This window comes from Anser anser, assembly GCF_964211835.1.
Source record: "Anser anser genome assembly, chromosome: 1".
Classification (NCBI taxonomy): Eukaryota; Metazoa; Chordata; class Aves; order Anseriformes; family Anatidae; genus Anser; species Anser anser.
In genome coordinates, this window is record NC_139720.1 from 149,010,476 (window position 1) to 149,030,698 (window position 20,223).

Below are 20,223 nucleotides of genomic sequence, written 5' to 3' on the forward strand. Positions count from 1 at the left end.
TTATGTTATACATGACACTTTTTTACCCCCAGTGGAGTGTGTTGTAGAGGTACTTAACCCAGTGTGATCCAACTGAAAACTGAAGTAGCTACTGTACAGATGACACTGTCCTGTTGGACCAAAGGAGACCACTCTGGCAGCATTGTGCTGCATCCTGCCCAGCGGTCGTACAGGCACGCACTTAACACCGTGCCATTCATGCATCCAGCTCCATTGTCACCCTGCTGTCTCTCAAAGGAAGCCTCTCTGGTTATTCCTCTTCCCTTCAGTTATAACCGAGGTCCCCTGTTCGTGGTGAGGAGATACACGTGAGAGGAGTCACTGTCTAGTTTATGCTGATCAGCATAGGAGTAGCTGTCAAGAACCTGTCAGTTTCCCCAAGAGTCCTACACATTATTCTGGTGAGGGGATTAGTCTCATCTAAGTTCATCTGTCAAGAAGGTAGCCATTCTGTCTAAGCGGGTCACCTGTGGACTACAGTTTGCTGTACATTTTTTTGAAACTTAACCCCAAATCTTAGATTTAGGCCACAGGTTCTCATCTGTACATAGAATGGGAGAAGCGTCACAGCAGACAACCTGACAGAAAAGGGGCATGTCCCCATGACACAGGCTACATGCTGTTGAGTGCAGAGTCTTACATTACCTCCTTGCCTTTCCTGGTGATGCCTCTTTTACACTGTAGCAGCCAATGTGTTGAGTGGAGCTTATCAGTAGATCGAACCTGTGTGTGGATACGGAATCATGGAGAAAGGTAGAAGGTTTGGGTTATGATTTGTGGTCACAGTTGTAAAGATCCAGAGCATCTTTGATGTTGCTGTTGAATTGCAAAATATGCTGGAGGTCAGGAGGTGCAGGCCCCCCAGTTCTGGGGAAGTGGAGCCTTTGAGACTAGAGGTTCTCTGGAACCACAGAAGCACGTCTAGATGTCCAGTGGTCTAGATCTTGATAATTTTGAGATGCAAGCCATTTATCTGAAGGATCGTAAGAGCAGCATATGAGAGCAGGGCAGGCATGGGAAGAAGGGAGTGTAGTAAGAAGATCAGAGTTTGAGTGTGGGACCTTCCTTTGAAGCAGTATGGAAAATGCATTATGGGGGCAAGTGAGTAAAAGATTGTATTTCTAGTTTGAAGATACATGTTGATTGGGACAAGGCTGTATTCTTATTACATGAAAATAATGAAATACATTTCTTTTGTTTAACTTCCCCAGTCACAGATTATTGATTGAATCATATTCCCTGCTGTCATTGTCACCAACATGTATAATTTCAGTAACCTTACAAAGCAGAATTTTTCCAAAAAAATCACAATTAGACTTACTTTGGGTAACTCGAAAGTAGTTTCAAGAAATCCCAGTCCTTATGTCATAATTTATGCTCCAGCCTGAACCTCTCATTAAATTATGTTCTTGTAGTTCTATGCTGCCCCTGCTAAACTGATGCTTCCAACCTTGTGCTGAATTAAGCAAGGTCTTATTCAGTGCACAGCTGTGGTAGCCTAATATTTACTTAGGTGTACGTAAAGGAAAACTTTTAGAGTTCGATCAACTACTCCATTTATCTTTCCGAACTCCACCAAGCCTCTGCTTTCCATGTCTGTGCTGACGTGCTGTTGCTGTACATGGAAACTTTACTTACTTGATAAGGCTGCTTATCAAAGTGCTTTTCGTAGGAATAAACAGAAAATCATTGATAACCTTATTATTAGCTCAAGGCTGTCATGCACCATAGATCCTAAAGTGTATGAATACAGTGCAAAAGCAGTATCTTTTCCAAAAGGATATTGCTGGCCTAGGAAAGTTTTTCATTCATTTATGGTGTCTAGAATCATGAAAATATTTTACAATATATATTGTATTTGAGTTAAATTAATAACACATACTTTAAAAGGCATTTTGAATTAAATAGTAGACTTTTTTATTGTTGTTTGAGATATATACAAAATGAATCCATGTGAATACATTATTAGTTCAGGAACTAATTAAAAAAAAAAAGGGATTTGGTTTGTGTTGACAAAAATGGATTTTTGGGGGGAAATTCCAAATAAATAAAAACATTTATTTCAAATATCTCATTTGTCAAAAAATATGTGATTTTGCTGAGGAGAAATTTACAGTTGTAGGATAGGGATTGCTTACTGACTTTAATAAATGTAAGAAAGGAATAGGGGTAACATATGTTTTACAAACCTAGAATGCTGGAGACCACAAGTATCAGACCTTGCTCCAATATTTACCTTAAAAATGAAAGAACTGTAACTCAAAATAATGGGTAGTTCAAAGCAATGAGAGAACAGGGTCAGATGTCCTCTCTGCATCAGGCAGAACAGGACTGGAGTGCTGGATTCTCCCAAGATTGGTCCTGTCTCCAGAGCTGCAAGCAGGGCTTCCACCATTTCACTGCCTTTGTGTGTCCAAAAGAAGTCCAGATGATGTGAATCTGTAGAAAAAGATCCAAATAGTTTACACAAACTTCATTCAGAAGAACAATATAAATAAAGCTGCTGTCCTTATCTACAGAGTTGAGGAGATGCACCAGTGTTAGGGGAAAACTAAAAATGAGAAAGAGGCCAAAAGAGAGTAAGGATCATTCACTCTCTTTAAAACTTTTATTTCTCTCACAGAAACAGGTTATTTTATGAGACTTTTCATGCAACTTATATTTACGTGAGTTAAATCATATATTGCTAACCATATAAGAGTTAATATTCATTTATCAAAATAAAAAAGTATTTTTAATACAGAAGATAGAGGTTTGTAGGACAAGCATATTTCAATAGAGTGTTTTTAGGGTAGTTTCATGATTGAACAAGAAACTGAACAGGAACATGAAACTGAACTATGGGTAGTACAGTACATAATCTCATAATTAGTTTAGGATTCATTGCATTTAACTTTGAATTGTTTCCATCACAATTCTGAGTATGTTGTGTATAATATACAAACAGTAGGATTCGCTTCATTTTTGTTTATCTCACGGTTACATATCTATTCCCAGATTCAGCTTCTCTAGTTTTAGCCACCCAAAAGGTAGGTAGGTACCTAGTCTAATGTAATAGCTATGGGAATGGTCTTCCCACTCCAGCAGAAGTGATGGGGAGGTGCTGGCCATGAGCCCTGCTCTAAGGTCACTATGCAGAGGTGCTTGTTTCTCTTGTCTCCAGAGGGAGACTGCCTGGCTCTTTTACACTGGATGACTGCTTTTTACACGGCTAAATTTAGAGCGTCTAATTCCCATATGGAGAGTGCAAAATAAGTAAAAAATTATACAAAACAAACAAACAAAAAAAAACACTATACTGATGAGATGAAGTTGTAAATCCTGGAGCTACTCTCGACTTCCCTTGCAACTAGAGACATTAATTCGAGAGCAGACCACGGACCTGTTTTCCATTCCCTTTGCATTGCTTCTGTGACGAAAAGGAGCCAGGGGAAGAGGCAGGGGTTTCTGCATTGCAGGAGGAACCCCTGGCCAGTGTATAGGTAAAGTGCTATTTGTAGGCTCTTTCAGTACAATTGCTCCTTCTGTAAACCAGCATGCATACCTATGATACTATTTATGCTTGATAAACAATAATATATCCAGCTTCAGTAAGCATGGAAATAACAAAATACCCAGGCAAATGTGAGATGTATTTCATTCTTTTGCAGTAAAACACATCAAGGTATTTTGAATCTTTTGTTGAAATCAGCCAGTGCATAAATGTCAGATTATAAATTATTATTGTTCTGCTTTAGGTTTACCAGAGGAAAATGAATATTCAAGACTGTCAGCCAGCAGTACAGCAGGCTCATCGATTCAAAGACATAGAGAGAGCCACACTACTCAGGTAAAAATGTAATTGATGGTCTAATGGAACCAGTGAAAGAGAGTAATTTTTACTCCATAAGAGAGTAAAAATTTGTACTGCCTGCACCGTGAAAGCTTTATTGATTCAAATCTATGTGTTGGGTGTTAAAAAATGCAGACTTCTCTTACAGGCTTGTACTGAGCTAAGGACAATGATTAATATACTCTTTTCTTTTTTTTCCATTGTGAAGATAACCATACTGCATGATTAAAATCAAAATATCAGTGTCAATTTAAGCAACAATAGGTCCTGACATATTGTGAAGCTTACACTTTGTGTATATTAAAATTTCTGTTTAGCTAATGCCACTTAATAGTAACAACACAGAATTTTTTGATGTGCATAAAATGAACAAAAAGGAACAAAATTTTTCATAATACATTTTCTTATTTCTTTACTTTAGCATTTTATATATAAACACTTTACTTTCTAAGTACCCAATTGAGGCATTAAGGCATTGAAGCAATTTAATTTTATTTCACTTAAATAGCATTAGTGTATTTTCTTGTTATCTTAATGCCTTCTTATCCTAAAACGGTATTTCTGACTCTTTTTTTTTTAATGTGAGATTGTAAGAATTTTACCATAAAGCTAAATATTGTCCAAAAAGAAAATATTTTGGAGCTGAGAGGAATTTCCTCAACAGAAACCTCTCAGCAACCAATGCTACAGTTTCCAAAATATTCTACCAGAAGGTAAGGGAAGTGCTTTATCACACTTAAAAGCTGTTTTTTTATGTTTGTTTGTTTGTTTGTTTGTTGTTTGTTTTTCTCTGTGGCGGACGGATGAGATTTCATTACGATAACCTGGCCATAACAAAGTGAATGAATCCTTGTCCATTGGCTCCAACAGGAAAGGGATTCAACCTTCAGCATCATATTAGGTGTTAACATAACTTTGAAAAACAGTATTTTGCAACTGATTAAATATGTAAGCAAAGTAGCACAGAAGTCTTCACATTTTGTTTTTATGCCCCACTGCCCAAAGCACAGACAAAACTGCATCACTTAACTCTGAACTGAAGAATTGTGCCAAGGCAATACTCAACACTTTGCTGATCTCATCAGATATATGACAGCCCTGCCAGAACTGCACTGGCACACACAGGCACATACCTTCCCTGTGCAAATGAACAAATCTTTGCCATCACTACACCCCTCTGACAGGCCTACTATCTCCAGGTCACCATACTGTAAGAGGGTATGGGATTATAAGGACAACTGGAGATGGTATATTTATACATTTCTGATAAACAACCAAATCCTTATCGGGCATGAGGGTGGCCAAGGAGCACTCTCCAGTGAATGAAAATCCCAAATCTCAGACATTGCTGCAGTGATAAACCTCACACAGTGAGACAGTCATTGTGGAGAACTTTACACCTCTGTTGCAAAAGGGCTTGCCTGGGATCAAGGGGGCTCACGTTTAAGTTACTACCTCAGTACAGTACATGGAGAGTTAAATGAACTGGACCTAGAGAAGTAATTTTCCTCTTCTTATCTTTACAAGTGGAAACTGTATCCTTATGTGAAATTAGTCTGCAACATTTAAATGCTTTATTTTAGAAGAAAGTCTTTAACCATTTGCAAACTTCTATATTTGATTCTTCCAACACTACTTGCCAAAAGCTTAACACAATTTTAGTTCAGTACTTTGAAATGTCACTTTTCAGTAAATAGATGGTTGGCAAAATGTCTCACAAATCTTTAAAATATATTCCATGCCATGTACTCAGAATTACATGCAGGGACGATCCCTAAATGCAGCCTTAATAAGAACTGTGACAAGTTTAGAGAAGGAACATGCAGTTCAGTGATTTTTGATACAATTCCCTTAATGAATAAACATCTTCCAAAATGGTATTGCAGAAAGAAAAAGAAAAATCTTCCTCCCACAAAAAAAAAAAAGTGTCTGTGCTCACAGGGCTGAAAATTCTTACTGTAAAAATAATTCTTCACTATTTCAAAAGCCTGCCATATATCTGAAAATGATTGGTTTTAATTACAGTTGACATTTCTTAGCAGGCTGCAGGTGAGTCTTAACAGCATATAACCCTATTGTAAAACTCTTTTCCAGGCTTTGATACAATAACCTTATCACTTTAAAGTAATTCTTGTACAGACATATGAAATAGGACAGATTGTTTCACAGATCTTTGAAGGTACTGATTGACTAATTGCTTTAGAGAGAGAAACATAGACTGGGTCCTCGTGTTTCTTGGCTGACACTGTCATTTCAGCTAAAGGAAAATGGTTCATTAGCCTTCAGGGACTTCTAATATTTATGTATTTTTTAATATCTCCCTGCTAGTTCCTTCCTGAAGTGACAGGAGTTAATTTCATTTTTGTCACAGGATCTCAAGGCTCATGTACAACCAACTAAAGTTTAGGTATTGTAGCTTGCAGTACCATCATATTGTCACATCAGGTGATAATTACCTGTGCCACTGCCTGAAACTTTCCACACACTGCAAACCTACACATTTCAGAGAGCAAATTCTTCAGCTCAGTATCTGTCAACATGCATCATAATGATCAATCTTAACAAATACTTCTGGAAGCAATTACCAGTATAAAATATCATGCAGATTTGAACTCAGCAACTTTACTTATCTTCTCTAAAGTGAAATCTATTGAAAACAAAATAAGTTCAGTCTTGACCACAAATGATGATTTTCTAGGGCCATTACTCCTTAAAGGTCTATTTTAACAGGATGAAAAAAGACAATTGAAAAAAAAATGTTAAAATATTACCAAAATATTTCTTATTTGAAACGTACACAATAAAATTCTACTTTATTCTGCTACCAAAAAAAAAAAAGAAAAGAATTAAAAATAAAGTTTGATTTTTGTCTCATCAGAAAAAGTGTGAGCAGCAAAGTATGATTTTTTTAACTAATGCCTCTTCCTTCATATTGTATTGTGGCTGTACAGTTGTAGATTTCCAAGTGATTATATCTATAAATTGCAAGTAAGCACAACATAAAACATAAAGAACTTAACATCAGATATAAATTTGTAATATCAAAAACTGAACCTTGGATTTGGGGATCAAAGCTCTCAGAACCAGTTATCCAAAATTTTCATGTATTTTATTTTGTTCAGATAATAGGTCCTTAAGAAACTATTTACTAGCAAAGAAACACACGTATTCTTCTCAGCAACCCAAGATGCTATACTCCATGTATTTTATGTTTTCTTTGTAAAACAAAACATTTTAGTCAAGAAAATCTTCAAACGTAAACTAGAATTATACAGCAAAACAACACTGCAAGAAACAATATCCAGATCCACCCTTACAGGAAAGCCTACTTTGCTCTTAGCATCTAAACCCAAATACATCAGCTGCAAGCAGTGCATCAGACTCAGCTTCTGCAGAAAGCCTTTTTTCAGCTCACCTGCTTGCTCCCTGAACATTAGAAAACTGGGAAACTGACACGTCCAAACTTGATTTAAAATAACTGATTTTAAATTACTGAAATGCTGACTCTTGTCAATTTCTTCAGTGATTTTTTTAAACTGTTTGGGACTTTCAAATGTGCTTGGACCTGTGGTCTTGAATTCTTACCCCATAATTTTCTTCCAGAGTCAAAGAAAACATCAAAATGGGGGATATATGCTGCTTCTGGTCATTTGTGCCATAATCTTGCCTAGGTAGAAGATTTTGTTATGACCAAGAGTTATTTGTGTTTAGTCATACCCCAGGAAGTGATCCAAAGCATATTGGAGGCTCCACAAATGTTGAAATCAATTAGCAAGATCTAAAAACCAAAACCTCATCTAAACTAAAAAAAAAAGCTTTAGAAAATATTGCCTCTGTGCTCTGTTCCTTTTACACTAAAAATTTCTCAGTTCCTTAGCCAGTCCAATGGACTCTCTTCTCTGGACAGTATTTATTGCTTCCTCTGTTCTCAGTGGCTCCTGTGAGCATATATGTTTGAAAGATGTGAGCATAAAGACTGTTGAGATGTGTAAGTTCTTTGGCGTATTAGAAACATCAGCAAGACAAAATAGAGACAACAAAAGCAGGACTGTGTCTTTGGCACCTTGCACAAAAGCTAAGCAGCCCTGTCTTCTTTTTCACAGATTTAGGACCGTATTTTTTATTTTTGATAAAAATATTTTAAAGTTGTTATTAACATTCGCTATGAAGTGGGATGTGGTGTGAGAAAGACACTGTGTAATAAAGAAAAGCAGACCAGCTAAAAGACTCCTTGTTTCTTATGTGGGCAGCAAGAATCAACATGGTCTGTCTGTAAAGGGATAAAATGGACAACCTGGAGATAAAGAACAGATGGGAATGAGGGGCAGATTAAAGACTGGAGTGTTAATAAGCTTGTGTGTGGGGTGGGAGCGGGGAGAAAAACAGGCACCAGTTAAGGGATGATTCAGAGAAGACAGACTGGAAGAAGTATAAAGTGACTGTAATAGGAATAGGGGATTTAGAAAGAGGAAAGAAGGAAGAGCCACACAGAAAGAAAAAAACAGCTAAAAGAAAGATGGAAAAAAGAGGAGAGAAAGAACCAATGTCAGATTACAGCACAGTGGGGAGAAAAGAGAGCAGCACTAAGGAGTTAAAAAAGTAGAAAGTCATAAGTGATGTTCCAGATGAGACATTCATCTTCATACATGTATCAGTGTGATATTTATATTCCACCAAATACAAATAACTTTAATAAACCTTCACCTATAGGGTGGTTACTATGCAAGTTAGTTCACAGCCACAGTGTCCACACCTATCAGAGGAAAAAGGTCGAAAATTTCTGATTAACAGATGCAAAACCTCTCTGTGCAGTTTAGTTTTCTCGTGACTGAACGTCGTCTTATTTGAAATCAAATGGAGTCATATGCATTTAACATCCTATGGAAATGCTCCCAGAACAAGACTTAAATAAGCAAGCAGCTTGCTATCCTAATAGTAGTGGTTACCTACTTCTGTGAAACATGTTTTATCTGTCACGTGCTCAAAAGGTAAGAGATAAGATAAAAAATGATGTGTTTTTTTCACATATTGTTATATTAAAAAATCTGCAGTCTTATCTCTTCTGTTTTGTTTAAACCCCATAGTGCTGGTTGGCAGATTGCAGTAATATAGGAGCCAACACCTGACAATGAAGAATTGGAAATGTCTTTTCATATTCATGAAGAATGTATTTATTGTTTCATTATAGCTTAAGCCATAGCTCTTATTTCATGAAATCTCATTGCTTTCAGCAGTCTCTTCCTTCAGAAAGAGCTGCATATTCATTATAGTTTCAAGGGCTGCCTTTGTTCCTACTTGATTTAATATTTGTTGCCAATCACTTCTTTTGTTGACTGTTCAGAAGTTAAAAAAAAAAAATACTCAAGAATGTGATGCGTTGCTACCCCCCAGCCTATTGTCACGCTTCTAAACACTGGGCTCTAGCATTCGTTATTAATGTCTATCGGGTTTGGCTATTAGCTGGAAGTAATCTTGGAACAGTTTGAAGAAAAATGTAGCAATCAACCAAGTCTGGTATAACAATAAAATCACCAATGCCGTTGTAAACACATAACATCCAAGAGAGGACACAGAGTATTTCATATTTATCGTCGACCTGAATCAGTACTTCCCCCTAAATTGTGTTTTGTTTTATTGTTTTGACAGTAATATCAAAGAATTCTTCTTTTAATGTCACATCCAGACAAAAATCAGGACTTATAACACAGTGTGGCTTTATTTTTAGAAGACTTGCAGCCAAAAATATGTACCTTATGTATTAAATACTATGAGGTAATGTGTGCTATAGTAGGTACACATATCTTGTATTGCTGTGTTAGCGGTGTTTGGTGGCCAAATGCTTCCCTCCTCAGCAAGTATGTCCTAATTCTGACTTCTGGAACTACATTGTGAACTCCAAAAGGGAAAGTGCAGAATCTCTTCCTCTGAACCAGTAGATGCCATGATCAGCTCCCTATATGTTTGAGGTCCCTTTTCCGTCTTTCCACTTCTTCATCCTCATTGCATTTTTCCCTGCTGTGACTGTTGAGGAGAAGGAAACAAAACCTCCCAAGCATCCCTCTACCTTCTCTAAGCTCAGGAGCTTGGCTAAGGTATGTAGTTATTCTCCTTGGGCTGCCACAATGGCCAATGGGTCACCATAAAAGGCTGCTTTAAATTTTAGTTCAATGGGAGGGTGGTCCCATACCCCGTGGACAGTACCTGCAGAGCGTGACTTTGCTTCTGAGTTCACAGTTGTAAGTGCCTGGTATGAGAAAGAATAAATTGGTCCCTGTGCCTGTCACTCTTTTGCATTCACATACTGCCATATCCATGTGGATCAGCTGGGATTTGGATGGCTAACAGCCCATAAATTAAGTGGTGTTTGCCTCTAGTGTTGTTTGACTGTAAGTGTAGCCTTCTGTACAAGGGTGATAGATACAATATTAGAAAATAGGAGTTGATGATGGTTTCTGTAATTGCCTAAAAAGCATAGTGGCAAACATAGCTTCCAATTGCCAAGGGAGATTTTTGAGAACTTCACGGAATAATGATTGGCAAATTAATTGATATTTGATCAAGTAAAATATCACCATTAATACCACAGAGTACTAGCATTCGATTAAGTAGTAGCATGCTTTCTGTTTTTGTGTTGTTTATTTTTTTTGTATTTATTTGTATTTTTTTTTCTAGTTTATGTACAAAGAGGTATGAGTATTGTTGGGTCAGCTGTTCTGAGACATCTACAATGGATGATTTGTTTTCAGAACTCATCTTGAGAAAGGCACAGTTGCTATCCTGAACATAATCTTTTTTCTGACACATCAGATGTGAATTATGAGGATGCTCCTGAAATTTTTAAGGAGCAGTTTGTAGTCAGTATGCCTGGAGAGAGAAATATTGCCTCAGAGAAAAAAAATAATAAACAAACAATATATTTCAGTACTAAGGTGAAGTTTTAGTCACTCTGGTAAGGTGTCATTTTGTAGCTGACAACAAAAATGTAGAGTATAGATAAACTCAGCCAAACCAAACAATAATAAATAAATAATAAAAGCCCACAAAATCCAAATAAATAAATAAAGTGCAGCCCTGTTTTGAATGTGTGGACTTGTCCAACTGTATTCCCAGCTCAAGTAATCAGAGAGCCTGAAATGTGTGCTGTCATACATTATTGAACATTCCCTACCTTCGTCCAATATTTTTTGCCAGATTACGTGTTAGAGCTATGCTCAAGATTTGTACAGTGGCTTTATTTTGCAAAGATATAATGTCATTGTTAGATTGCTGAAAGACCTCCTGGAAGGTGAGGAGCCTAATTAATCTAGAATGTTGTGGTCCCGGGCATGTTACTACTTCACCAAGGGAAAGGTGAAAAAGAACTGAAGATCAACCATTGCTTTTGCAACTAAATTTTGTTCCCAGGGAAGCAAGCAAACAAACAAAAACAAAACAACAAAACAACAACAACATCAACAAATGAGAAAACCCACCAAGAGTATCCAAGAGCCTGAGAGAAAATCAGACAATTTGTACCAGAAATAGAATTGTGGTCGGATTAAAAATATGAAATCTGAGTCGCACCAAAGATGCATGTAGCCCAGGGTTCTCCTGAGCAAAACAAGACACTGCTGCCTTAGGAAACAGGGATTTCAGGGTGCCTCTTTCAGAGAGGCTCAGGGTACATCTTCCCAGTTTCCAGCAGCCTGTGAGGAAGAGCCTTCTGGAGGCAGAGTTCATTTTATACATAGCAATACTTGGTGGACTTTTCTTCCATGAACTTTTATGGAAAATCCTTTCAGAAAGCCAAGCCAACCCACGGCAAACCATAGAATTGATTTTCTGGGGGGATGAAGTTTGACACTTCTCCAAATGCCATGTGATAGCAGAGGGATAGAATCAAAGATGCCAATACCCAAGTGATCTCTGCCCCCAGAATATCCTGCTTCCAGCATCACACTATGCTTGAAAGAAAATGAAATCGGTCTCCAAAAATCAAGATAGCTGAAAAATGCTTCTCAGGAAGGAAAAGATTTCTTCCTGATTTCTGTGGTGATTTATTTTATTTTAAATACCAACTCTGTCAGTTTTAAGATTACCCCCAGATTTTAAGTATCAGCAAGGTTCTGACTTCCATTGGTATGTCATTTATGTATCGCTTGATCTAAAGCTAGTTTATTCTTTTGATGTAAGAAGCACATGAATTAAATGAGACATTTTCTTGTTCAGAACAAAGCAAATGCAATATATATCAGTTATGGATCTCATGTTTAGCTGTTCAAATTGGCATAACTTCTTCAGACCAATTCCAAATTTGTACCAGACAGTACTGATCTGCTTTGCCCTTTTGTCCTTTCCAATAAATCCATTTGCCATCCATTTGGAGAGTATTATTTTTGGAGATTGTAAGGTTACTCCAATACAAAGGAAAATTATCAGCAGTTTGAGAGAACAATTAACTAAAATCACTTTACGGTTGCATATTATATATCAAGTTATTATGTCCAGTGGGTCTGCATTTACAAAAAAAAAATGCGTGTCCCAGCATTCACAAGACGATTGGATGAATCAGTTTGGATCCCAGTGGTACATTTGTATTTGAAGGTTTTTAATTGGAATTTAGAAGCATGTAAACTCATTTATCACAGCCGTTCTCTAATCCCTTCTGGGGTCTTACGTGGCCAATGCAGGTTTCCCAATCAAACACAGATTTACATATTGATTTGATTTTTGTTGAGTGCTTGCCTAGGCTTCTTAACGCACTCTTGTTTAACTGTGTGTTTTCCCCTTGTATCTTCAAATGAATATTTTATTATTAAATAACATGTAGGCTGACAAGATTTTTTTTTTCTTGATTCAAGAGTTGATGGAAATGCAATGCAATCCCTTCCTGATCTGTGACTTTTTGTAGCAGAGAAATAAAAACAAAACATATCTGTTTTGGTACCGAAAAGGTTGGGATTTTTGAGGTGTTGTGGTGTGTTTGTCCTATAGGTAGGAAAAAAGATGTGACTTATATGTTTGGAAGCAGTCAGTGTAGGGGCTTCTAAGATAAAAAAGGAAAACAAAAAAAGATGAAACCATTAAAATGAGTTAGAAACATTTTGTGTGAGAGAGATGCATGCCTGTCACAGGTTGAATCAAAATGTGCTGTTCTCCATAATAATTACATAGAATAAGAATTATTTCCAGAATTACTGAATGAAACTGTGTCTTTAATTGTGAAATGAGAGGTGAGAACATCCTGATCGCTTCTGTCTTTAAAACTGATGATCTGCAGGAGACCCACTGGGACTTGTGAACTACTTTTAAGGGTTATAACAGAGATAACTGTGAGTCACCTATTGATTGCAGGCTCAGATTTGATCTGCTTACATTTTTAGGCAGTCTGCAAACTGGAAAAGATTAAAAATGTGGAATTTATGAAGGTAGTTACATTTCTAAGATAATTATGATAATTTATCATCAAGATTTTACCTTTATGGCATGATTTACTATTGATCCTGAACTGATGTTAGAAAGGTAAAATCACTGCCCTTATATACTCAGTCTCCCCATGGATTTCGTGGTGGGACTTCAGCTTTACTAACAGTTTAAAACACTAATGGAAGAGAAACATAATAAAACTGCAATAATTAATTGTGAGAATCTACTGACAGTTACTTTAAAGCACCAGCATTGAAAAATCTATTAAAGAACATAATTAGTAATATGTCTCTGAAGGGAAAATATGGACTAGCTATCTCATGAGTGTGTCTCAGGATTACAGGTTTATATGCTATACTTGTCCTTAAACTGTATTGTGATTAAAAATCTGTTTTCTGTTTTACTTCTATGTCTATATTAAGGAATTTTACTAAAGCTTACAGAAGCAACTAAAAACTAAACTATAATAAAGCACACAGAGCTATGCTTTGTGCAGAGATATTTATTTGTAAGTTTTAACGTCCAAGAATGTAATTAAATGCTCCTTTTCATTGTCTAGTGAATTTCTGATAGAAAAATCACTGCAGTTGCGAGTGACCAAAAAAATGATTCGAGTGCAATACGCATATTTTTTAAAAAATAAACCCTGCATTTTGCCATAGAAAGAGAAAAATTAAGAAAACATTTTATAAATAAAAGAACATGATAGTGCAAACTTATAAATCTGACAGACAGGTTAAGATAAGTCCTTTTGCCCTAGCTTGATGAGTAAGACTGTGTTGCATTTGCCACACAGAGAATATAAGCTCTTTGTTACTTCTTACTCTTATAAAACATCCTCTGTAAAGTTATAAAATTTGATCTTTTAATGCAGAATGAATTTCCAGAGTTTCTACAGCCAAATCCGTAAATAATTCTGAGAGTTAATTTTAAATGGGCATGTTAATCTTTTTATCTGGCACACCTTTTTGTCACAAATTATTTTAAAATGTGAAACTTTCAACTTTTCATAATTAAAATGCTCTATTTTTTAACCAGCCTAAGAACTAAGTCTAATTAAAATAATTTATGGACTTATAGCTACTTGTCTTGATTCTAAGACAGAGTTTAAAGCCACTATGTCTGCTTTAGACTCTTATAAAGGAACTTAGGCAGAATTTACAAGCTCGAATCCAGGAAGACAATTCAGGAACTCATTCTCCAATGACTGGGTAAAAGTTAAGTGCATATTACTTGGTAGGCACAATCATGCTCTAAAATTTTCACAGTTGTAGCATACACCCAAAGTGATCTGTCTCCAATTTCCTATCTCTTGTGCTCTGAAACCACAAGGGGTTCACTCTGAAGGATTTGCTTTAGCACACTTACCACACATGGATGGCACACCTTAGCACATAGCACAGGAACCAAAGTCCTTTCCCTAGCGCTCAGAGTCCAGTTCTTGCAGTTGCAGTGTCCTAAACTCACCCTCAGGATGTGGGAACTCTGTCCCCTCCTTAACTTGAAATAAGTCAAATCTTCTGATTTCCAGACGTACTTTAACCACTAGATAATGGTGAAAAGTCCCTCCATGTTTGTTCTGTTGGAACTAGGCCATTGGTGCTCCAGCACAAACCAATAGCCATGGTGCCAGGAGGAGAACGCTTTCTTTCACAGTGTAGATTTGGGCTGTGAGCTGGGAGGAATGCTCCTGGGCTCTCTTCCGTGGGCTGCTCATTAGAAATTGATTTTGTTCATCTGGCTGTCTTCACAGCTGAAAAGGTGGACCTTGTTTAACTGCTTCACTCCACTGCAATCCATTGAATTGGCAACTCTGCATGCTCTTCTCTTGTGCGTCACTGTCTTTGACACTTTTGCTTTAATTGTCTTCTCAGGTAGGACTCTGGATACCAAACACAGGGTAGGTGTTTCCACCAGATGGCCAGGCTGTTAAATGCTAGCTATTCAAACGATATATGTTTTTGTGGGTCTAGCCCAAATGCTGTGTTGCCTATGTGTGATTGACCGTTGACTTTAAGTAGGAAAATCCTGGTCTACAGTTGGTACCATCTCTACCCCTTAATGGTTGAAGTTGTTTGTTCAGTGTTCATTCAAAAGATTAGCACTCTTAAATTACTTACTTCCTACACACCTTATTCACCCTTCACAAAGTACCTGTTCAGGGTAGAGAATAATAATGAAGAAACATAGCTTGCTGATTTACATTGTGCTTCATGTAAAATAATTCAGTAAATCTTTTTTCTATAATGAATATGTATAATAAACCTTTAACTTGTCACAGGTCTAGTCATGAATGGAAAAGAGAAAAGATATCATCTTGTTCAATAAATCTAACTAAATTAATTGATTCATTTAAAGTTCTGTCATTTCTTGTGCATTTCCTCGCATTTCATTGCCACTGCATTTCCATTGCACATTCTTCATCCAAATTGAAATATAAACTTTTTCCAGCCTATTTCCCAGATCAATTTCATAATGAATTACGATTTCGGATATTTTTTCATCCATGTTTAAAAAATATAATAAAGATGTACACTTATTTGTAGACTGGACTAAGATTTGTCCACTATACACTGGAAAATGAGCTGTATAGAGAAACTGCTGGCACAACATTAATTTACAGCTTGCATAAGCAGGGTCACGAAAGTAAAGTGCCTATAAGCTATAAATAGGATGCATTTGACAATTGCCTTGCCCAGGCAAATTGTACTTGCTTTTCACCCTGCACCTGTGTGCTTTTATGGATCTTGGAATAGTAGTGGAGCTGTCTCTATTCATATACTTTATACATCTTTCAGAACTGAAAATGCCTCTGTAGTTCATTAGAGTTGTGCTATCAAGCTTTAGTCAACTGAATGCAACCAATTACCCTCACAGAGTTTCAATCTGTTTTAAGTATGCTTATCTACCAATGTTTAAGCACATCTTTTTTTAATTATCTCTGAAACTCCTTCATATGAAACTCTTGTTTAACAGTCTAACAGTTTTCTTTTTGTATGTTCCAGCACCTCTCTGAGAACCATGCCTAATATAGGCTCATGAAATGCCTAATGTTTAGATGCAAATAAGGTGTTTAAATAGGGAAGACTGAATTACAATCTACCTGTTTTCTGAACTGGGTTATGCCCACAATCTAAACCCACAAAAATCTATACAAATCAGCAACAGTAAGCTATGGTGCTTCTCAAACCTGTTCCTCAGGATAAAACTACCTTGCCTCTCTTTCTTGATCAATTGTTTCCAAGTTAAAAAGTGTCTTTTGTCTTCTAATCTTTCCTACTTACACTGAAAAGTAGTATGTTTTGTTACACAAGAAGTCTCTGAAACCTCTCTAACAGTATCTGTGGAATGTTTTGTTTACCTTTGATTTACTGGGATGCATTGGTGCATTTTGTATAAACATAAAAACAAAAAATGTTTTTGATTTCATAGTGGTATATAGTGGTCTGGAATGCCTTGCCAGGCATCCCTTGCCATGCTGTTGCCTTGCCAGGAATAGCCATACTTCTCAATTGATGTGGCTGTGTGAAGAAAGCTATGCACATTTTAGTCATGTACAGGTGCCTCTCCTGGATGTCCCTGTGGGATTCTTAAGAAGGAAGGCAGCAGGGTAAGGGCTGTGGGCCATTAGCTGTTTTGATGGGTTTGGTTCATATTCCCTAGATTCCCCATCTGCTACAGAATATCCTCCAGCAAATAGCTCTCAGTACCTGGTCTAGGTGCTGCTATATTGAGTCCTAAGGGACAACGAGATGGGCTTCATAGCTTACTGGACTTGTGCTGATGTGAGAGCTTCAAACTGACTTGTACAAAATAAATAATCATTGGAACAGAAAAGTTAAATGGAAGGGAACAGTCTTCTTTTAGGTGGATTATGAATTTGGTTCAGAACTGTTTGGCTACTTCACTGAGTTTATAAATAGTTTCAGGCTGACTGAAACTATATTTTAAATCAATAATGTATTCTCTGGAGGAAGACAAATGCCAGTCCCCAATTCTAAGGACAATACACATCTGTAACAAGAACTTTATTAATTCCAAACAGCAAAAAAAGGTTATACTTTCTTGGTTGTGGTCATTCGGGTATTTACATTTAGGGGAAAATTCTTACTGCTCCTGCACCTGCTATTTGCTCTGTGTAAGAGTATTTTCTGAATATAATGGTATTATATGACAACAGTTTTAAGAACAGGTTGTTAGAAATAGAAACTACTCATCACAGTAGGTAGTCTGTTTTGTGTGTTTCAAAGGGCTGTGTTCATGTAGTCTTTGCTGACACAAGGCTGTTTTTTCCATTTAATTTTTGGAATGTACTTCATACAACTTCAGTTCTGTGACTTCCAGACATGAGAGTGAAGGAAGGCAATTCTAATTCATTTATTTATTTATTTATGTATTTGTGTGTGTGTGTAAACAATGATAATGGAGGGTGTGGGTACAGCATGTTAAGCACAAAGTTTTAAATCCTTCTGGAGGAGAAGACTGCTTCAGATTATTTACAGAGTTGTTTGATCTCTTTTTATTCAGTTGTAGCACAAATGATAGTAGCTTTCCATCAGCAAAAGTGTAGAACTTGAATGTTTATCCACATGCATCTTTTTATTTCTTTAATTGTGACTGTCAAAATGGGAGCACTCACCATCCAACATGGCTAAGCCAGGGCACACTCTAGCAGTCGTAAGATTTTGGTTCATCATCCTACTAGAGTGTGTGAAGAAGCTTATCCTGCTCCATGGGGTCCTTCTGCAAATAATAGATGTAGTCTGTGGAGTGGAAGGTGGTTCACACCTAGCATGGGGCTTCGCAGTATAAAATACCTCTCATGAGTTCAAGGCAAGGTTATTTTGCAGAAAGTCATTATTGTTTATTCAGCATTATACATGTCACTGAGCTATTTACAGAGGATGATAAGAAAATGGGACCTGAATCTGTCCCGATCGCAGTTTTACATCAATGACAGAAGCTGCACAGGATCCTGTGTGGAAGATCATTCAACAGGGACATTGCAGTTTTACACTGCCAAGAAAATTAACTTTATCTGCCCTTGTTATTTCCTTCTCACTAACAGGTTATTCATCAGCTTAGACTTTCAGAGAATGAGAGTGTGGCTCTGCAAGAGCTTCTGGATTGGAGGAGAAAGCTGTGTGAAGAGAGAGAAGACTGGCCGCAAATCTTGCACAACACTGAGCAAAGAATCACAGCCCCACCTCCACCCCCTTGTAAAAAACCAACGCTGCTGAAGAAGGTGGAGGATACCTCCTGCAACAGACTGTCTTCAGGAATATGGGACACCACCATGTGATTTGGATGTGTGTATCTGCAGACAGCAAGGAGTGAAACCATCTAATGACTTCAATGTGCACAATCAGCAAGTTTCCTTCCCTCCACAGAGCGTGCAGGGATTTTTTACAAGCACTCATTCAAGAGCACAGGATAGAGGAGCTATTTAGATCTGTCATGTGTGTGTGTACATGTGTGTGTTTGTCTTTTTGATATATATACACACACACATATATATATGTGCATCTGTGAGTATATATATGTATGTGTGTGTGTATATATATGGAGACAAACTGCACTATAAGTACTTAGTTTAAAAGTACAAGACAGCCACTTAGAGCTCTCCCATGGACAATGAAGAAACTATGTCAAGCAAATGATGACAGGGAGAAGTGATTGACAGGCATTTTAGAGAGATCAGGAAAGTCTGTGTGCACACTGTACAGCTGTTTTATATAGTATAAAATATGATGTTCCTTGTTCCCTAATGAATGGTTTTATTATATTACATGTATACATATATATATTTCTTTGTAGATGTCTGTGTTCTGTTGGAGTTGCAAACCCGAAGTTTATTTACATGTTTATTACCGGTGTTTTATAACTTTATGCAATTGGTGCTGTCATTCTTTCTTCAAAATACAGGTAATAAATTCAATACTCACATTTTTCTTTCATAGTTTATCTTTAACAACGTCCCAGACAGTTTCAACACTGTGTTGTTTGTTCAGAACTGGCAAAGTCCTTTCTGAAGTCCAGTCTGAAATTCTTGCAAAGCCCCTATTTGCAAGTGTTGTTTAAAGGTTTTCACGCTCAAGAATTAGAGAGCATGAATTTCTTTCTGTGGACTTGTGGTTCTGAATGGGTGGACTGTGAATTCTGTAGTTACATCTCAAATCCTATTTCATTCTGGGTTATGTAAAATAATGAGGCACTCATTTAAATTATAAGTATGGTTTGAAATTCACACCTGATTATGCATAAGGTCAGGTGTCAGTGGAAAGATACATAATGGTAATGAGGTATGGAAATAGGGCTGTGATTTACTTTTAAAAGCCAGAACGCTTCATGGAGATGGGTATATCAAAAGATTGTGTCCTTATAGTGGTACAGTGATGCATTTATAACTCAAATTTCATGTAATGAAATGGTTTCAGAAATTGAAGCATTCTACTTGGAGAACATGAGTTCTGAGCAGGAATGTTAATTTATGAAAAACATGCTGCTGGAAACTTGTTAGCTACTGCTCAGCAGTCTTTGAAATACTGCTTTGCCACTAAAAGGAGTAATTTATATATATATACACAGGTATTTAGTCAGAGGCCACTTAAATTCTTGGAGTATGTAGAACCAGTGTGAAACACTCTTCTTGGCTGTTTGCCCCATTCCTATTTGGATTCAGGAAAAAGTGCTTGTAATTTTGCAAGTGGATGTAAAACTAATATTTTAAAATGTAAGCAAGGTTTATAGAAGTGAGCTCACCCTTAGTTAGAAGTTGTTGGGAAGGGAAAACAACCTGCAAAAAGCAATCCTGTTCTTGTATGTTTGTTAGTTTTTACAGGGGAAGCAGCAAAACTCAAATTATTCCCATGAGTAATGTAGGCAAAATTAAACACCTTCTCTTGGTGGAGATTAAAACAGACATTTTGAGTGGACAACGAAGGGAGACAACAGGTTAACTCTTAAATTAATGATGTGCTGATTGG

At 36.9% G+C, this 20,223-nt stretch overlaps 1 protein-coding gene across 5 annotated transcripts in view; it reads left to right on the forward strand.

Annotated features, from left to right (window-relative positions):
• MYO16 (myosin XVI) overlaps positions 1 to 19,183 on the forward strand; it is a 385,412-nt gene extending 366,229 nt beyond the window's left edge. For all 5 annotated transcript variants that reach the window (XM_083834843.1, XM_083834844.1, XM_083834845.1 and 2 more), the window contains 2 exons: positions 3,738 to 3,829; positions 18,306 to 19,183. In XM_083834843.1, coding sequence (XP_083690969.1) covers positions 3,738 to 3,829; positions 18,306 to 18,539 — 326 coding nt within the window. In that variant the 3' untranslated portion in view covers positions 18,540 to 19,183. The remainder of the gene's footprint in view (positions 1 to 3,737; positions 3,830 to 18,305) is intronic.
• The last annotated feature ends 1,040 nt before the right edge of the window (positions 19,184 to 20,223 follow it).